This window comes from Lissotriton helveticus, chromosome 4_2 (genome assembly GCF_964261635.1).
Source record: "Lissotriton helveticus chromosome 4_2, aLisHel1.1, whole genome shotgun sequence".
NCBI lineage: Eukaryota > Metazoa > Chordata > Amphibia > Caudata > Salamandridae > Lissotriton > Lissotriton helveticus.
The window spans coordinates 92,288,747-92,307,595 of NC_136064.1; the positions used below are offsets into that span (position 1 = coordinate 92,288,747).

The 18,849-nt window shown below is 45.9% G+C and overlaps 1 protein-coding gene across 2 annotated transcripts in view; it reads left to right on the plus strand.

Moving 5' to 3' along the window:
- The window catches only part of KIF4A (kinesin family member 4A), a 307,198-nt gene that overhangs the window by 222,358 nt on the left and 65,991 nt on the right, over positions 1 to 18,849 (plus strand). For both annotated transcript variants that reach the window (XM_078640186.1, XM_078640187.1), the window contains exons 23-27: positions 5,378 to 5,507; positions 8,700 to 8,870; positions 12,963 to 13,073; positions 13,457 to 13,534; positions 16,768 to 16,884. In XM_078640186.1, coding sequence (XP_078496312.1) covers positions 5,378 to 5,507; positions 8,700 to 8,870; positions 12,963 to 13,073; positions 13,457 to 13,534; positions 16,768 to 16,884 — 607 coding nt within the window. The remainder of the gene's footprint in view (positions 1 to 5,377; positions 5,508 to 8,699; positions 8,871 to 12,962; positions 13,074 to 13,456; positions 13,535 to 16,767; positions 16,885 to 18,849) is intronic.

The window sequence follows — 18,849 nt, forward strand, 5'->3', positions numbered from 1 at the left end:
TTTATTTTGTGTATTTGTGCCTTTGAACTTGAGCGCCCTCACTTGCACTATAATCGTTGACTCACCGCGTATTTGCGGGTCCCGGTCTCCTGTGGGCTGGCTGTGGGAGCCTTGGCTTCAGTGGCGGCCATATTGGGTGTGGGGCCCGGGTGGGGCGGTCTAGTGGCGCAGGCGACGGACAGTTTATTAAGGAGGCAGTTCTGAAGGCTCGCCCTTGCCATTCTTGGTCCCGCTGAATTGCTAGCGGGCGCGAGACCTTCGAGAGCGCTTCCAGGCGCTGTGTTTTACTGATGCGCAATTTCGCAGCGCGTTTTAAAAGAAACTCGCTTTTTATCTGGCATATTGTTTATTTTGTGTATTTGTGCCTTTGAACTTGAGCGCCCTCACTTGCACTATAATCGTTGACTCACCGTGTTTTTGCGGGTCCCGGTCTCCTGTGGGCTGGCTGTGGGAGCCTTGGCTTCAGTGGCGGCCATATTGGGTGTGGGGCCCGGGTGGGGCGGTCTAGTGGCGCAGGCGACGGACAGTTTATTAAGGAGCGATGCTTACGCGCAGCGGTCACGCGCAGCGGTTGCGCCGGATCACAGCCAGAGTCACGCCAGAGTCCAGCCCGTCTGCGCCCGTCAGCGTCCCGGAGGCGGGCGGGGCGGCGGTCGGGGCTTTTCCATCGTCTGACTCCGGCATTGTGTCTTCTCGGCGCCATTATACATCTGGTGAGTTACGCGCACTTCGCCCTCCCCCTCCCCCTTTTGAGGGCTGCCGTACCGTCTTTCCTGGTCGGTTTAGGGGTAGGTGCTGTTGTCCTGGTTGCGGTTGGCGTCCGAGCTGTACCGTGTTTACCCCCCCTAAGAGACCGATTGAGCATGCTGACCATCTTTGCATGCTGTTAAACACCAGATCTCTTGCTAGACATGCGCAGGAGATCTATGACCTCTTAGAGGTGGATAAGCCCCTCTGTCTCATGCTAACTGAGTCCTGGTTGGGGGATTTTTCCAACCCTGATGTGGCAGCAGCCATTCCTCCTGGATATAACATCTATAGGCAGGATAGATCTACGGGTAGGGGCGGAGGTGTGGCCCTGGTGGTGCAGGAAAGTGTGGTTTGTTCCATCTTACCGATTGATGACATCCGGGGCTCTGAGTCCCTTGCTTTTGTTATCACCTTGGCACCTCACCAATCTTTCAAGGGTTTGTTGGTGTATAGACCACCTGGCCCTTTGGGCACCTTTTTTGAAGATTTCGAGTCTATCTTATCTGGGTTGGTGCTGAATGCAGCTCAATGCATCGTCGCTGGAGACTTTAATCTCCATATGGATATTCCAGATGACTCTGATTCCACCAAACTCTTGGAGGCCACGGCCCCCTTGGGCCTCTTGCCGTTTCTTGTGGGACCCACCCACAGGAAAGGGCATACCTTGGACCAGGTGTTTTCCACCTTTCCCCTCGAGGTGAAGGAGATAATCCCGGTGCTGTGGTCTGATCACTGGCTGGCCAAATTTTTGGTTAAAGGCGCAGTGAGACCTGCTAATATGGGGTCTCTGCAACAGCGGCGAGCCTACCGGGCTTACCACTCTGTGACACCGGCAATGCTTGCGCAGGCAGCGCTGGAGCATCCGTGCCTTTGCACGGGTGACCTCGAGAAGGACTTGGAAGTCCTGCAGGGTTGGCTAGTGGATAGACTTGACGACCTTGCCCCAGTGATGGCCCCTCGTTCTACTTCGAAACGAGTTTCAGCCCCTTGGTTTACGGCGACACTGGCATCCGCCCGGCAGGCTTGCAGGGCGGCGGAAAGAGCGTGGCGTGCCCAATACGATCTTGAGGCCAAGCTGCGTTATACATCGGCGGTGAAGGCTTATCAACGGGACATTCGTTCTGGGAAAAGGGTCTACCTTGCAGGGAGAATAGAGGCTGCCTCTAACTCCTGCAAGGAAATCTTTTCCATTGTGAGGGAATTTACAGCCCCTCGCTCGAGTGTTGCCTATGATATGCCTTCTAAGTCCTGGGCTGCGGACCTTGCCAAGTTTTTTACTGACAAGATTAAGCTGATCCAGGACTCTTTCCATCGGGCGGAGCCTGTAGGTGCAATTTGCACAAGGGAGGTTCTCCACTTGGCTGTTGCATCTGGCCCGTCGCTGGCAGTCTTCCCGCCTCTGTCAGCCGCCGAGTCGTTAGGACTCTTGGGTGCTCTTAAGTCCGGCTCGCCGCTGGACCCCTGTCCGGCAAAGTTTCTATCTAGAATGGCGGAAGTCTTAAATCCACTGGTCAACCCATTACTCAATCTATCACTGAGCCAAGGCTTGGTCCCATCAGCCTGGAAACAGGCTATGGTGATCCCTTTGTTGAAAAAGCCTGGCTTGGATCCGGAGGCTTTGGTCAGTTATAGACCAATTTCTCTCCTGCCTGCCCTGATGAAAATTGTGGAGAAGCACATTCAAGCGGTGCTCTCCAAATTTCTGGAAGGGCATGAGCTTTTGCATCCCTCCCAATCAGGCTTCCACCCCAATCTCAGTACTGAGACTGCACTTCTGGAGGTGGCGGAAGATATCAAAGGAGTTTTGGATTCTGGAGGTAGGGCCATGCTGGTCATGTTGGACTTGGCGGCGTTTGACACCGTCCCCCATGATCGCCTGCTCTCGAGACTTTACGAGATAGGCCTCAGGGGGACGGTGCTCAGCTGGTTTGTCATTCCTAGCCGACCGCCGGCAAACGGTCTGGACCCCGCCGGATTCTGCTGTGATGCCGCCATTGGGTGTCGGGGTCCCTCGGGGCTCGATTTTGAGCCCGACCCTTTTTAACATCTTTATGACCCCTTTGGCGGCTCTGGCGGAGTCTTTCGGGGCCCGGATCGTGTCCTATGCAGACGACACTCAGCTCCTCTTCTCCTGTGAGAGGGGAGGAGATTTTAACGGGGAGAGCATCCGGGATTGCCTTGGGGCTGTGTTCGGATGGTTTCATTCGAGTGGCCTTAAGTGCAATCCAGAGAAATCGGAGGTGCTCTTCTTCGGGTGTGCGTCTGACCCTGACTGGCATGGCTGGTGGCCCATTGATATGTTTCCGCCCTCTTCCCCTTCTTTAGTTGCCAAAAATCTTGGGGTAAAAATGGACAAGGGTTTGTCAATGAGAGCCCAGATCTTGGGAGTGACGGGCTCCTGCTTTGGTCTTCTGAAGACTCTTAGAAAGTTCCTTCCCTTGTTATCGGAAGAGCATCGGAAGCTGACTGTGCAGGCTCTGATTGGGTCCAGGCTGGACTATGCCAACGTCCTCTACCTGGGCCTGCCGGAGTACCTGTTACAGCGCCTTCAGGTGACGCAGAATGCGGCGGCGAGGGCCATCTTTGGCTTAAATAGGCGAGCGAGGGTGTCGGCCCTCTTGCAGGACCTGCACTGGCTGCCTATTCGCAACCGCATTATTTTTAAGGCGCTGACTTTGACCTTCAAGGCCTTACACTCTGGAGGGGCGAAGTATCTCCAAAGGAGACTGTCCTTTTATCACCCGGCCCGGGCGCTCAGATCTGAATCACAGTTTCTGGCTGTTGTGCCGCGCGTCCAGAAAGCTCGTATCGGAGGCCGCTCCTTTGGTCTGCGCGCCCCCCAGTTGTGGAACGCCTTGCCGCTGTCACTTCGTGGTGCTACTAGTCTGTTGGCCTTCAGGAAGGGTCTCAAGACGTGGCTGTTTACTTTATAGGTCCCCTTTTGGTTTATTTTATTTCTTGCTGTTTTATTGTCGTGTTGTGTTACTTTCTGTAGGTCTCGCTGTGAAAGCGCCAGGATACTCTTTTTGAGTCGCTGCGCGCTATATAAAAAAAATAGTAACATAACATAAGTGTCGATTTTTGCAAACTAGAAATATTCCTTAAAAATCGTACCTAATCCTAGAACGTGATTACTTACCTGTCTTAGGTAGAGAGCCCAGTGCTGAATTTAGGAGTCCAGTAATGGATTACAAAAGTAACAAACTTACTTTACCTGTGACTTGAATTTCCTCCCATAGGATAACATTGGTGGGTTTTCACTGAAAAGTTTCTAGGTGTCAACTTTGAAAATACATTTATATTCTTTCAACATCACAACTGTAACCAAAACACTTTTACTTAATTGTTTACTGTTTGTCCCGGGACTGAATCCAGGATCCAGTCCTGTGGTTAGAAAAGTAATCAACTGCATTTATATAGAAAAACCCATCGAGCTCAGTGTTAAATTATTTGAAATTGTGTTGCCTATGGCAACCAATGTAGCCATTGTATTTACAAAGTCTAATTGCCTCTTTGCAAAGTAATTACCTGAAGTCACTCACATTGAGAAAAGTATATTTTGATACCTGTTGGTTCTAAAATAAAACTATATATTTTGATATAAAACAGTTGGCCTGGAGTTCAGTTCTTGAGTGTGTGAAACCTTTTGCTGACGAAGTGTACAACAAATGCTTCACACTGTCCTCTGATACCGCCTTACTGCTCGACCAAGCTACCACTATAGAGATTAAGGTTATATCTAACTTTAACCTCTGTTATACCTCTGGAGACTGGGGACTCTATACACACTGTACCTTACTTTGGTCCAGTATATATAGAGCCACTTTCTTAAACCCGCCGAACTCCCAGTTGACTCGTTTGCAATCAGTCACTTAACATAGAGCCTATTGATTTGATCAATGTTGCCCAATAAATTAATACACCTGATATTATTCAAGAGTTGGTGAATGTGTAAAGGTGAAGATCCAGTAAAAAAGAAATAATTACTGCAAAAAAAAATTGTGACTGGATCTAGCGCGAAATGTGTATGAAACTGTCAGCAGCCTGTGCTTTAGTTTTGCAGAATGCCAAGGATAAAACTTCGAGGTGTATTTGTTTATTTTGACTAGTTATGCAGTTTAAGAGGTTGCGAACGCTGGAGAGAAATATTGCTGAGTATAACTTATTTGTGTTAACTCTGGTACCATTAGTCCTGTCCTCTTCAGGCTTGCGCGCTATCCCCGTCGCTCTGTTGTATTCCACCCTCTCTGGCTTGGTTGTGGGAGGGACTGATATCAGGGGTGAGGAATGTAATGAACTGGAACTGCTCAAAGCAAGGTGCACTGGGGGTGAATGAAGGGCTTGTTGAGAGGGACCTTTCAGTGATGGTTGAATTTTAATAGCAAACTCTGAAGGAGCTTAATGTTATGGTGCGAGCTGGAGAATGATTGAGCTGGCACGGCAATCGAGGTCTTTGTGAAAGTTCTTCTTCTTTACTGCACATTGAAGCTGTAGGTGATGGGTGGAAGTGTCCTTTATGCATCAAATGTGCGTGATGGGAAGGAAATGCTTGCACTGGAGGTCTATTGAAGACTTTCATGATGATGCAAAGTGCTCCAGGAGCTCACGCTGTGCTTTCCCCTTGAAGGAGTGCTCAAATAGCAGACCTGCAGCAGAAGCTTTTGGATGCAGATGGTGATGCTCTTATCAAGCAGCGATGGGAAACTGTGACCACCATTGTGGAAACGAAGTGTGCTATTAAATACCTTATGAAAGAGGTGAGTGCCCAACAGCTTCCGTTATTTCAGCTTTATTTGTGTGTTGGGGCTGGGGGGATTGCTTGCCTATTTTCTTGGCTTCTTTTATTTTTATTTATTTTGAAAGTTTTATATAGCGCGAACAAGATCTTTGCAGATATCAGAGCGCTTTACATAGAGCGAGTACAAGATCCTAATCAAACAGCTAAGTCAGTAAAGCGAACAGCACAAATCGATGTAGATCAAAAATACAGATAAACAAAGAGGTCGAACAGGGAGTAAGGTCTGTGCATATTCTTTAAGAGTCCGAAGTAGTGGTTCATGTGTAATTAGTACACTTGAACTACTTGGTGGGTTGGGTTGAGTTGGGTGAGAGTTGTATGGGGTTTGTGCAGAGAAGTTCTTTGATGTGCAGTTCTTCTTTGACCTGGATTAGGGTGGCCATGATCTTGTCCAGCGTGGGGTATGCGATGGCGGTGGGAGCGGGGATCAGAGGTGCATGACTGACCCGTGAATTAGCGAGCAGGTGGGGGGGTAGGCTGGTGTTCGTGCATGGCTCCATTGTGTCAGTGTCCACGTACGGGCCGGAGTTAGGGAGGAGAGAGAGTTTTGGCGGGGGCGGTATGGATGAGGTAGAGAGGGGGTTGGTGGAGGGCGGAGAGAGCAGGGTGGAGGAGTGGTTGTGGGGGTGCAGTAATGGTAGTGAGGACTGAGTGGGGGGGGGGGGAAGTGGGATTGATGGTGGACCTGTTGAGAGGTGGGGGAGTTAAGTAGAGAGAGGAAGTGTGTTCTGCGTATTTAGTCAGAGGGTAGTGGGGGCTGAGGATGGGAGGGGATAAAGGGTGGGAATTGTCGTGTGTCGTTCCGGAGCTGAGCTAGGTTGTGGGTGGGAGCTGTGATGTCAGGGGAGAGAGGAGTGTGGGTGGGAGCTGTGATGTCGGAGAGAGGAGTGTTAATGGTATGTGTGGAGGTCCGAGGGTTGGTCGAAGGGGAAGGGGAAGGGGTGGTGTTGAGGGTGATGTCAGGGGAGAGAGGAGAGTGGGTGAGAGCTGTTGTGTCAGGGGACAGAGGGGTGTTAATGGTATGTGTGGAGGTCTGAGAGTTGGTAGGGGGGAAGGGGTGGGGTTGTGGGTGAGAGCAGTGTGGGTGGGAGCTGTGATGTCGGGAGAGAGATGAGTGTAAATGGTATGTGTGTACTTCTGAGGATTGGTGCGTGGGGAGGGGGTGTGGTTGCGGGTGAGGGTAGTGGAGTCCGGGGTGAAGGGGATGGCGGTGAATTGAGTCATCGGTGCATTACAGGAGGTTAAGAATTAAAAGTTAAACGGGTGCAGTTTGCCTAAATGTACCGAATACAGGTAGCTGTATGGTGCTGTCAGTATACTGGAGCAAAATGCAACAGTAAGTCACATGAATCGCAAGTGACATTAGCGAGCAACCAAAAGATATATGCGGTAGCAAATGTTGCAGTACAGGAGTTAAATGTACCAGGTGATACTAGTGAGCACCCATAAGTAAATATGAGGTAGCAGTCGGTGCATTACAGGTTATAATACCAATACATAAAAACAGATAGTTGTAGATTATGAGCACCTAAAAATATGAGGTAGCAATCAGTGCGTTACAGGTAAAACAATTACATAAAAACAGGTTATAGGACCAATACGTAAAACCAAATAGTTGTACACTGTGAGCACCCAAGAATATGAGGTAGCAGTCGGTGCGTTACAGGTAAAAACAATTACATGACAGCAGGTTATAGGACCAATACATAAGAAACAAATCGTTGTACACTGTGAGCATCCAAGAATATATGTTGTAGCAGTCGGTGCATTACAGGTAAAAAACAATTGCATAAAAACAAAATAGATGTAAAAATGCAGCAATAGAAGGCAGACACTATCACAAGAGCGTGTCGATATAGGCTAAGTAAGGTGCGCGGTAGTGGAACTTAGTCTGTGTCCGGTTCTCAGGTCATGCTCCAATAGTGATTGACTAGTCCATGATGGCCGCCACTGAGAAAGATCAGTCTAAAGTGGCCGCCAAGAAGGGGAGTCGGAGACAGTAGTCCTTTGTTTGTTCTTGCTTTGAGAGCAGGGAAGGGCCTTCTGGGAGGGAGTCTTATCTCTATTTTGATGGACCTGTCAGCTAAGCCGTAATCTGTTTGGTATGTTCATTCTTGCGCCTTATTAAATTGTGTCAATCGCTGAACAGGATCCGTTACCTGTCCTAGTTTGTACTGAAACTGAATGAATTCTCCCAGGTTTCTGTGACTTTTAACGAATGCAACAAAGGTTCACTGCATGTTGAACGATTTTCAGTAAAATGGCTTCCTGTATATTATGCTGTTTTTCCACCCCGTCGTGCTTTGTGTAGTTTATAAATCTGGTGGTAATTCATAGACTGAGTCTGCTGCTAGGCCGGGGAACGAGTGGCAGTTTGCTCTTGCTCCCCTCTGCCTCCTCCTGCCTATTAGTGCCCCCTTGTTCAATATTTTTTTCATTAGTCAAGGGTTTACAGCTTGCTCATGTTTTGGATTCAGCTGCGTTTAAGTATATACACTGAGTGAAAACAGTTTAAAATGACTTATGGCAGATCGTGTAAATGGATTCCTTAAAAAGACACCGAAACATGTGTTCCTTAGATAAGTTGTACTCTGATTCCCTGAATAAGCCAGGTTCTAGACAGTAATATTTGCATTTGCAAGTAGCATGAAGTTCAATAGTGGCTCGTGGGTATCAACTGTATGCATCTAGATGGTTTAGTTAAAGTAGGATTTTCCAAAATGTGGGTTTGATTAAAAAAAATGAGTGCAGGGGGCCTTTCCTTACGCGAAAGTGTAGCTCAAAAGATGACCATGCATTGGGCTCTAAGGCTTATGTACTTTTATTTGAAGTTACTGTAAGGTGCGTCGGATGGAGGTGCGTGATGGGGATTGTCTGAGCTGTTTCAAAAGCAAAACAGGTATGTTATGTTTTGTGTGATTGGAAAGCCGACTTCTCAGGTCTATGAAGAATGAATTTGTACTAATGCCTGAGACATTCCTACGATATGGGACAGAATATCAGCTTTGCACAGTAAAATGTGGAAAACCGTAGCTTCACAGATCGATTTTAAAACTATGACCTCTGTTTCAGCAGGGTTGGGTGTAATATTGTGTTGCTGACTAAACATTCAGCTGCCATCTATCTTAACATAGAGCTTCTCTGATTTTAGCTGGTCTCCGCCAAAATTGAATGCAGTAAACAAGAGGGTAACCTAAAGCAAGCCACGGCTCATTCTAATGACATGCAGAAGACGCTCTTTGAGGAGCGAACCCAGATGGCAGAGATGGAAACGGAGCACCAAAGCCAACTTGTTCAACTGGAGCAGCAGCACCAAGAGAAGGTGAGCTGGACTACACTTGGAGATGTTGGACATTATGCCAGAGTCAATTTTTTTGCCTCTGCTCAATAGACTTAGCTCAGCAGCTTTCGACGAGCTGGTCAATTTGCATCTCCAGGGATGTTATGGTACTGTTGTGGGATGTTTAGAATTTGCGTGGGCATTTATTTGGTCATTTATTTCTTTAATCAAACTGTGGAAAGTTAAACTTTTTAGGTTTCGCTTAAAACCATGATAGCTGACGGTTGCAGAAAAACCTGTTGTGTACAATATCTATACTTAGAGTGGGCTTTGGGGTCAGCCCTCTGATTATCATTGTTTGACTTTCTTGTCTATCTTAATTGCTAACTTATTTGTCTTTTCCTACTTAGTTTGCCCCTCCCCTACAGCATGGCTATTTTACAGGTTTTTTTTATTTGGATGAGTTGCATCCTTCTAATACTTGTAATTTGATACCCAGTTCTTTTCTCTTTCTTGAACATTCCCTTGAGCTTGTTTTGTGTTCCATTTTTGTCATTCTTCCGGCTGTTTTTCCCCTTTTGCTATCCCACCTCTAGCTGATTGTTAGATTGCCTTTTGCCCTCTAAAAGTCCCTCCTTTGCTTGTCCTTTCTTCCCTGCTTTTCTATTGCTTTGTCTCCCTCCTATCAGTTCTTCTGCTGCTCTGCTACCCGCTCTGCTTTTCCATTGCTTTGTTTGCCTTGTTGCTCATTGTTCCCCTGTCCCTTAAGGCTTTTAATTTTATTATATATTTTGTCAGGATCTGGTGGCTCCTTCATTTTTCCTCTGCATTTTTTTAGTGATATGTTAATGGTCACCTATGCGTCCTCGTGTCATGATTAATTGCTGGCCATCTTCGAACAGGCTTTTCTCAAACACCATTCCAAGGAGGGTGAATGTACGCCCGCATGTGACGCCCTGTTGGTCATTTGGTTTGACCATCTCAGTAGTATAGCCCACGTTTTAAAAACGGCTTTGCCAGTAGTTGCTCATAGTATTAGCAGTTTGTGTTCAGCAACCTACTGTCTTTGTGTGAATCTAGAATTGAAGAGGGAGATGCCTGAACGACACCATTGGCATGTGGGCACTGGAGCTGGTTGTTCTTGCCCATTGCCTTACACACTGGCTTTGAGGTACCAGACTTCTAGTACTGGATGAATTGATTTTCCTGAATCTGGGTCCAATCCCAGTGCTATTAAAAATAGAATGTACTGAATAAGTATACATACCTGGAAGCTGGCATCTAACCTTTAAAAAAGGCAGCAAATTCAGATCTGCAACAGCCTTTTTGGGTCTAATTTATGTAATGTTGGATAAGTTTTTGGCATTTTAAGTGCAAACAGCCTCTTCCTAAGATGTATTCTGTTGTTGGGTAACTGGGAAAGATACGGTGAGCCTGCAATAGTAGGCCTTTGCCCAGGTAAGCCTCGTTGCAGATTAAAATCTATAAGAGCAGGAAGCCTTTAATGTTTCCTGAACGTTACCATATTTGATAGCCCTGATTGTCACTGGGAGAATTCTAGAGTTTGGCAGCGACTACAGCAACCCTGTGCCCCGCCCCCGATTCCCGACCACCGTCGTTTACTTAAACCAACATGGCAACCAGCTCTCTGTTGGATCAAAGTCCGGCTGGGGAATACCAGTTATTTCCTGCAAATGTTTCAGTTGTGATTGTTAATCGTTTTGTGACAGGCCTAGAGTTTAAATAAGCATTGTTTGTCCTCTGTATACAGGAGCGTCTTTTTAAGCTCCAATTCAGTCTCGCATCTGCTTTTTTGAGTCTCGCATGGCAAAAGCAGCGCATGCGCTGCTCTCGCCATGTGAGGACCTTTTGCAATCGATTCAGCCAAAGCTGAATGCATGCACGTCCAGATGGACAAAGATGGCTGCTCTCGCCATTCACAATGTTAAACATGCACGCGTACGGACAGAAAAATGCACGCGCATATGGACAGCCCGACACCATCTTTGTATACTTTAATGAGCGTAGGGATGTACACATGCGCGCATTTTTTCTGTACGCGTGCATAGTGGTGTGCTTTTGCTCCCTCCCCACTTACCGCCCACCCTCACGTTGTCTGTGTTGACTCTTCTCTTCCCTTCCACCCGTCCGTCGTTCGTGTTTCTGCTTCCTTCCAACACCCCCAGCCCCGTTGTCTGTGTTGCCTCTTCCTTCCCACCCTCCTGACAACAGGCGGCTCTGACAGGTTGAGGGAAGGGCTCATTAGTTAATTGGACGACGGTGCCTCGTGGGTCCCTGGGCTCCGTTGTGCCTTCTGTCTCCTGATTTTATTAGTTTTGACACCTGAAATTACATCTTTACCCCCAGCGTTACTTGTTAACGTGGCCTTGCCATGCGCATCGTAAGCTCTAATTAATGACCAGGGCTTCGCATATCAACAGAGTCCTGACTTTTCATGAGCAGCCAAAGCCCAACACGTCAGCGGAAGAGGGGTACAAAGGCCTGCATGGAAATCTGGGTCGTTGCTGTTGCACTACTACTGTCACACGTGGAGTTCAGGGTCTTGGCTGGTGCACGGTCAGTCTCACATGATGGTCATTCAATGTGCACGTTTCAATGCCATGTTGGAATAGTAGCACGATGTTTTAGAACAGAATGTAGGTAGAAAGCAAACCATACAAACATAACAAATGCAATTTTTCATTAAGTTAAAGCCATTTGCTTTACTATACAATACCATTAGCAAAGCAAATGACTAACTTAATGAAAGGCGAGACCTATTGCATTTTCAATGCTTGTTATTATAGTGGAAGACGCTGTCTAACTTTTGGGATGCCAAATGCTTTGTAGCAGTAGTTCAAGTGAGAGATAAGGGCTTGAACAAAGTCCTTTCCAAAGAATTGAGGGATGAAGTGTAGAATTTTAGTTAATGCATGTTCTGAGTCTGACACTTCCTGCTTAACCTATCTACCTTCATATATAGTAATCCAATGTGAAAAGACACAAAGTAAATTTACTGTGCCAAATGCTGTGAACGCCAAAGCGCTGCTAATTACATGAATTGAAGCATTCTACAGTTTGGAAAACGGACCACTTGTTTTTATTCTTGTATATTTAAAAGCACTCCCTGTTTTTACTCCTGTACATTTGTGCAATGCTGCCGAGCACATGGGGGCATGTTTTATTCTGTTTACCACATTGTGGTATGTTCCACCCTTTAACAATTTTATCAAATAAGTGTTTGTTTTTTTTCTCTCTCGGGGATGCAGTATTTTCTCCAATCATTTCAAATGAATTGGGAAAGTATCAGTGCGGTGGTATTCCAAGACCTATATGACCAGATTACCCCACATGCTGGATTGGGTTAAATTAGAAAAAATAGGAGTAATGGGTCGTGAGGAAGTTAGTTAAGTAACTTGTACTCCACTGAAATGTGCGTTCACCACATTTTTAGCAAATACCCAGTCTGAGACACATCGATGGAAGGCTAAAGAACAATGGTCTCCTTGCTTGTTTGTCCAATTATTTTTTGTTCCGGGAGTTCAAAACTATTTTATATATGAAATGTATGGGTGTGTTGAAATGAAATAGAAACTTGCTAAAGCGCACTGCGGCCAAGCGGCTTCCTGGCTTCCTGAGAGAGTTAGTGATTCCTAAGTGGGTTGATTAAATGGTGTATTTTTGTAATTACTGTTTAATTTTGTAGAATTCATGCATGTTTAGGTATATGTACCAAAAAGTACAAATACAAGTGATTTACATGTGAATAACCAGCTGTTGGAAAATAAATCACGTGAAATTAAATAAAAATATAAGAACTTTATTGGGTTTTTTCACATCCGATTAGCTCCAGGTGTGAAGGTAGATGGGTTAAGCAGGAATTGTCATTGTTTTATCCCCTTTCCCAAACCTAAAATATTTTTTGGGGCACCCTTTTTTTGTGTACCCATGAACTGATTTTCCTATGGGATAATCTAAATCTTTGAAGAAAATCTGCACAGTGACTTGACCGCCACATACTCCACGCTGAAACACCTGGCGACCCTGATGGGTGGTGAAGTGGGTAGAGAACGGCATAGTCTGGTTTATATTATGCTTATTTATAACGATTCACTTGACTTTTTGGATTTGCAGGTCTTGTACCTGTTGAGCCAGTTGCAACAAAAGGCACCACCAACGCCTGGTCCTCCATCAGCGGGCCTGTTGGAGAGGGAGAGACAGCTGCAGGAGAGGCTAAAGCTGCAGGTGAATGGTGCTTGTGAATTAATTACCTCCGGGTCTAGCCAGCGCTATATAAAACTTTTTAAATAAATTAAATTAATTTCTCTGGCCTGTTGCAATTCCTTTTGGTCTAAGTTGTACAGTTTTCATCTGAAAAGAAGCTGATAATGTATGCGTAGCCCTTATTGTCCTGCACATCCAGGTTACTACATTTGACGCGTGTGTGCTTCTAGACCTGATGCAGTGTGCTTGTGATCCTCGCTACCTTGTGCCCTGTGAATAGTTGCTGCAATGGTTCTTTGGCCCCCCCCCCCCCCCCCCCCCTCCTCTTAGTCTAGCCTTGACCGACATGCGTGCGATTGAGAGGGGGATTCCTCTACACTAATCTCCTATCATTCTCCCACCAGGAAGAGCAGCTTGACAAGATGAAGGATTTGTGCGAGACGAATCAGAAGCTCCTGGAAGAGAATGAGATGTACCGACAGGTAGGGTACCAGCTCCTTTCATCTCAGCACTCTATTGCGCACTTCTTGGGCTTGTGAAATCGTTAGAAGTTTGGCATTTAATGAAATGATGGGTCGTGTGAAGATAGATATTTTTTCACAACTGAAACTCTGGTATCAATAGATCAGCGATGATTAAAATGGTTGCTTGTATTTACTGCAGGTTTACCTTCGAGTAGTGCATTCAGAGACTAGTCTAAGCCCCTTTGATGGAACGTTGTTCCATGTCTGGATGGCAATACTAAACTCATGATCTAGCAGTCTGCTCATGGATAATTTATTTTGCTTACTGACGGAATTGGGGTAGTGTAAAAAGGGAAGTGCATCTTTTTGTATGGTTACCCCTACCTTTTTGCCAGATTCCTGATGCTAACTTGTGTGTGTGCTGGTATCCATCTAACCAGGCCCCAGCATCTGTGTTCCTTCACAAAACTGTACCTTTGCACCCACAATTGGCTCGTCCCTGGCCAGATTAGCATCGTGGAAAAGGTACCATGGGTACCAAGGGCACTGTGACCAGGGAAGGCCTCTAAAAGCTGCAGCACCCATTGTACCACCCTTAAAGACCATGTACCTTAACACCCCTACACTGTTATTGCAGGCTGCATGTTTTGGTGCAGAGAAAAGTGTAGTCGGCATGTCACACATCCCTCTGTGCCATGCCTACAACCAACTGTCTGGGGCCTAGGTAAGTCACCCCTCCAGCAAAGTGCACTAGCCCACAGGTGAGGGTACAGTTGCATGAGCCCTGAACCCCTACAGTATCTAAGCCCATTCTTAGACCTTGTAAGTGCTGTGAAGCCCTGGGCTGGGTCCACGAAGGGAAGCTTCAAAAGCCTGCCCACTTTGTTAGCGGACCCTGCCTTTTGCCGCCCCCAGCAAGTCACCAGTTCTGAACCCCACTTTGGGCAGGGAATCGACAGGAAAACCAAGTTAAGAAGAGTTTTCCACCTTTGCCAACCTCACCCCTCAGGTGGGGGAGGTGAGGTGAAGCACACATCCCAGTCACCTCAATCTTGAAGATGAGGGGACACAGCCAATCTGGGAGGGTGGTATAATAGGGGCTGTACTCACCCCAAGGAAGGGACCCATTGGACCCAACCTGCACACACCTGTAATGCCCCTAAATTTAGTGTTAGGGGCATCCCTGAAACTTTCCTCCTCAGACTTGAGAAGGACTGAAGAGCCATGCTGAGAGTAAGGAGAGGACAACTGCTTTGGCCCCCAGTCCTACCCGCTTGTCCCAACTTCGATCGGCTCCTGGTGAAACCCCAGCTTGTCCAGCAGTGATCCAGAACCCGGAGGACCTGTCCTCCATTAGCCAAAAGACTGTCTCCTGTGAGCAGTGGATTTACTCGACCAAAGACTCAAAAACAAACCCAGGCATCCAACACCATGAGGTCGCCTCCCCAGGGATCCTGACCTGCCTCGACCTTCTACCCGACGCATACAACCTCAATCTGAAGGGTCCCCTTCCCCCCCCCCCCCCCCCCCAACCGCGACCAGAGCTGGTAAGGAAACCAGAAGCCCAAAGACACCCCTGCACCAGACACCCCACGACCTTGGTTGTCCGAACTGACAGTGTCCATACATCCCCCAGCAACCTAAATTACCTATTGGTGGTGGTCGCCTTCAGGAAACCTCATTGCCCGATTCTGCATCCTTTCTTCCAAACCGGAGATCACCATTTAATACAACAGGGTTCCCGACGTCATCTTGGCACCCTGCATCCGGCTGCTCCTGTGCGGATTGTTGGCTCCTGCAGTGCTGATCTTAACCCCAGAAGCTTTGCTCCCACAACGGAGTGGCCTGCTTGTAAACGGCCCCTAACCGATGGCCTCCTAGCAGCACCATTGGCTAACATTGGACCTCTGCACCCGGCCCCCTTGTGCTGCTGGTGGTGCACCTATTGTCTCCTTGAGCCTTGATAAACCTTGGCTCTAACCCCACATACCCAACCTTATAAGCAGTTTACTTATCTGCAAACAGATAACATGATTTTTCTTCCTAGGAACTCATGTTGTGGTTTTTCTTGTATGAAGCAAAAGTAACTACTTACACAGTAAATTGCCTTACTTACCTTTTTATTGTAGGACCTTTAGTGTGATATCTAGGCATATCACCCTAAGTAGTCAATGTAACTAAAAAAAATCCAAAGTATTCTGTACGGTTTTTAAAGAAAATGCAAACCTGTAACTATTGCAGTTCCATCCACAATTCCATTTCTGTGTAGAGCCTTGCATTTGCGTGTATTTTACAGATCTATGCCAAGCTCTACTCTGTTCAAGAAATAAAACAGAAGTATACTTTTTTTATACTTGCCTAATGGGTCTGGATTCTATTTCGTAGTGTGTGCAAACAGCCCTGGATTGAGTGAATGCTTAACACACCCTTCGATAAGCCCTACTGCTCAACCACACTACCACAAAGAGCTGTTGGTGATTATCTAAGCTAGCCTCTGCTAAACCTCTGGGATCCAATGGACTCTGCACACCATACCGTACTTTGGTATAGTATATACAGAGCCAGCTTCCTACAGTGTAGCATTTGTATTTTAATTTCACAAAATAGTATTGTAATTTGATAGTGTTTAATACTTATGTAGCTCCTCTAGTGTGATATTTTGCTAAATTCTTCAGGTGAGCATAGGTTAACATTGCAAAGACTGAAAATTCCACAAAGCATACACTTTTGAAACTGAAAGTATTTCTATTTAAAACTGACTTGCTTGAAGGTTTTGTGGTCTGAGTAAATAAATATACCAAAGAACTATTTTTATACATTGGTCTCAGATTTATTCATGGAGACGCATCTTGTACACAGTGGCAATAAATGAATTAAACAATCCTCAGATGAGCCTAACTGCTCGCCCACACTACCACAAGGAGCATTAGTGTTGTCTATGTAGCCTCTGGGCAACCTCTGGATAACCACTGGACTCACTGCACACTATACCCCTGTGAGGTATAGTATATGGTGAGCCAGTCACTAAGATGTCATAATTTGAATTTTTAGAAAACTGGTTTCTAAATTACTTGCATATCCAAACAATGTACCTGTGTCTTAGATCGTGTGGATTTTCTAAACATTTACACAAATACAGGGGAGAAACTGTAAGATCCGTTTTTGTGGCTGCCTGCCAGCTTGCATCTGTCTTGCATTGTGAAATGTGTTTGTATTACACATTTAGCCTTTTACATATGTTTTTCTTCCAGAAACTATCACTTTTGCAAGTGGCTAGTGGTAAAAAACTCTATGGCCTTCTTCAAAATTCCATCATGCGATCACGTCCCGAGTCCCCCGATTCACCTTTTGATTACATCCCTCCAAAGGTAAGGCATGAACTCTGTTCTGATTTAAAAGGCCTCTAAATTTGCATTTAATGATAGTTTTTATTAAAGCACTTGTTGGTAGGAGCATTATGAACAATATTCAACAGTTTTTAGTGATTTTCATTCTGTATTATGAACTCCTCCTTAGATTGCTATATCCTTCGTTAAGTGGAGAAGGTGGCTTTACAAAATATGCCTTCACCTACACCCTGTAGTCCGCCAGTCATTTAACATTTTAAGAAATGTTCCAGTTAACAAGCCCTCCCTGCTCTTGTCTTCTGTATCACAACCTCAAAAGAGTATTGCGAAACGTCTTTAAAAAGTGCAAAGTTGTATATGGTGCCGCAGTTGGCACACAGCTGTGTACCTCCAGGGTGAATATACGAAACTATCATGAAATCTTCAACAATATTCAGAAGTGTGAATATATCCATATGCTTGTGGGAATCCTAACCTTTAAGATGTTTCTTTAAAATTGCATACACCCTTGTAATGCATTGTACTTTATCAATTTTAACCTGCTCAGAGAAAGTGTGTGTGTGTATATATATGTATATATATATATATATATATATCACATCGCACACGCACATGTATTCAGAAGCTTGCCCTTTTGACAATTATCCGTGAGTCGCATTTCCTAGTTGGAATTCATGTCTTGCTGTCCCTCTGAAGGGTTTGGGTTGCCTCAGCTAGAATGTGATTTGATTCAAGACTAGGACTCCACTTGCAGTTATGCAGATCTTTGTAAGGAATGATTAGACCTCTGCCACGGAAACTTCAGCTACATTGAAGGATTTGGCATTTTACATTCATCCTTCCAACAAAGAACTGGTTTCAGAACGGCCTTTTCAGGCACACACAGTCCAAAGGTCACAGAAGGGGAAAACCCACAATGGCCTTTTATGGTTTAGTTCACTGGAGAGAGAAAAAACGCACAGAGCTAGGAAGAAAATAGAAGGGCAGGGCAGTACAGATTTGCCAGGCAATGAAGATGACATCACTTTCAACACTCAATCAGTTCTTGCCAGCTGTTTTTGGTCCAGAAAGAAGCCTATTGATCTGGTTTCATCTGGCATCAATTGTGGTCTGCATTTCTACGGAGCTGTATGCACGGACGTTTATCAGTTACTAGATCTATGCCAATGGAAGGGTGTTTGGCCAGAACATCTTGTCTGGCTTAGCAAAAGCTGTTCCATCTTCCATGACCATATATTCTAGCTCTGTAACCCAGCTGAAGATGTTCCACCATTCAATAAAATACTAAACAAACCCCGGATCTAGTCTAAGGGAGGTTACATATTACAACCCCGATCCTATTGAAAGATAATGCCTCCTGGTACCACGTTTCAAAGTGACTCAGTATGATGATAGTGGACTACCATTTAGAGAGGCTGCTGCAGATGTTTTTATTTTTATCCAACCTGTACCCCTGCTGGTCTAGCAGCCCATTGGCCCTCCCCGTGCAGTTGTCTCCAACTGCCCCTATCTTTAGTCTGTGGCATACTCGTTTTTTTTGTTTTTTTACATCAATAGACATTGACCGTGGCCATTTGGGACATACTGCTCATGGCTGAGCACGTTGGTAGTTTCCTTAAGAGGCTGATGACAGGTTCTGTTGTTCAGAGGGCCCCATATTGAAGCTGAAGGATTTGACAGCCAGACGGTCCCAGCATGAGCCCCAAACCCCCCCCTTCTTCCTGTGGGGGTTGTCCTTTGTGGCTGGAACTGGTTCCTGACCAATGTGAACCACCCTTCGAACACCTACTGTTGCTGAGATTTCAAGTTCGATTTGTGGTTTGGACTTTAACCCTTAAGTCTCTTTCCCACTCTGTCACCTGCATGACTTTCATAGATCCGCAAGTCTGACTTTTTCATCAGGGTATATATTCTTAGTAGTAAATGTTGAATTCTAGTGGTAAGTACATTATTTTTAACACCGCCTCTGTTATACTTTGTGCTATC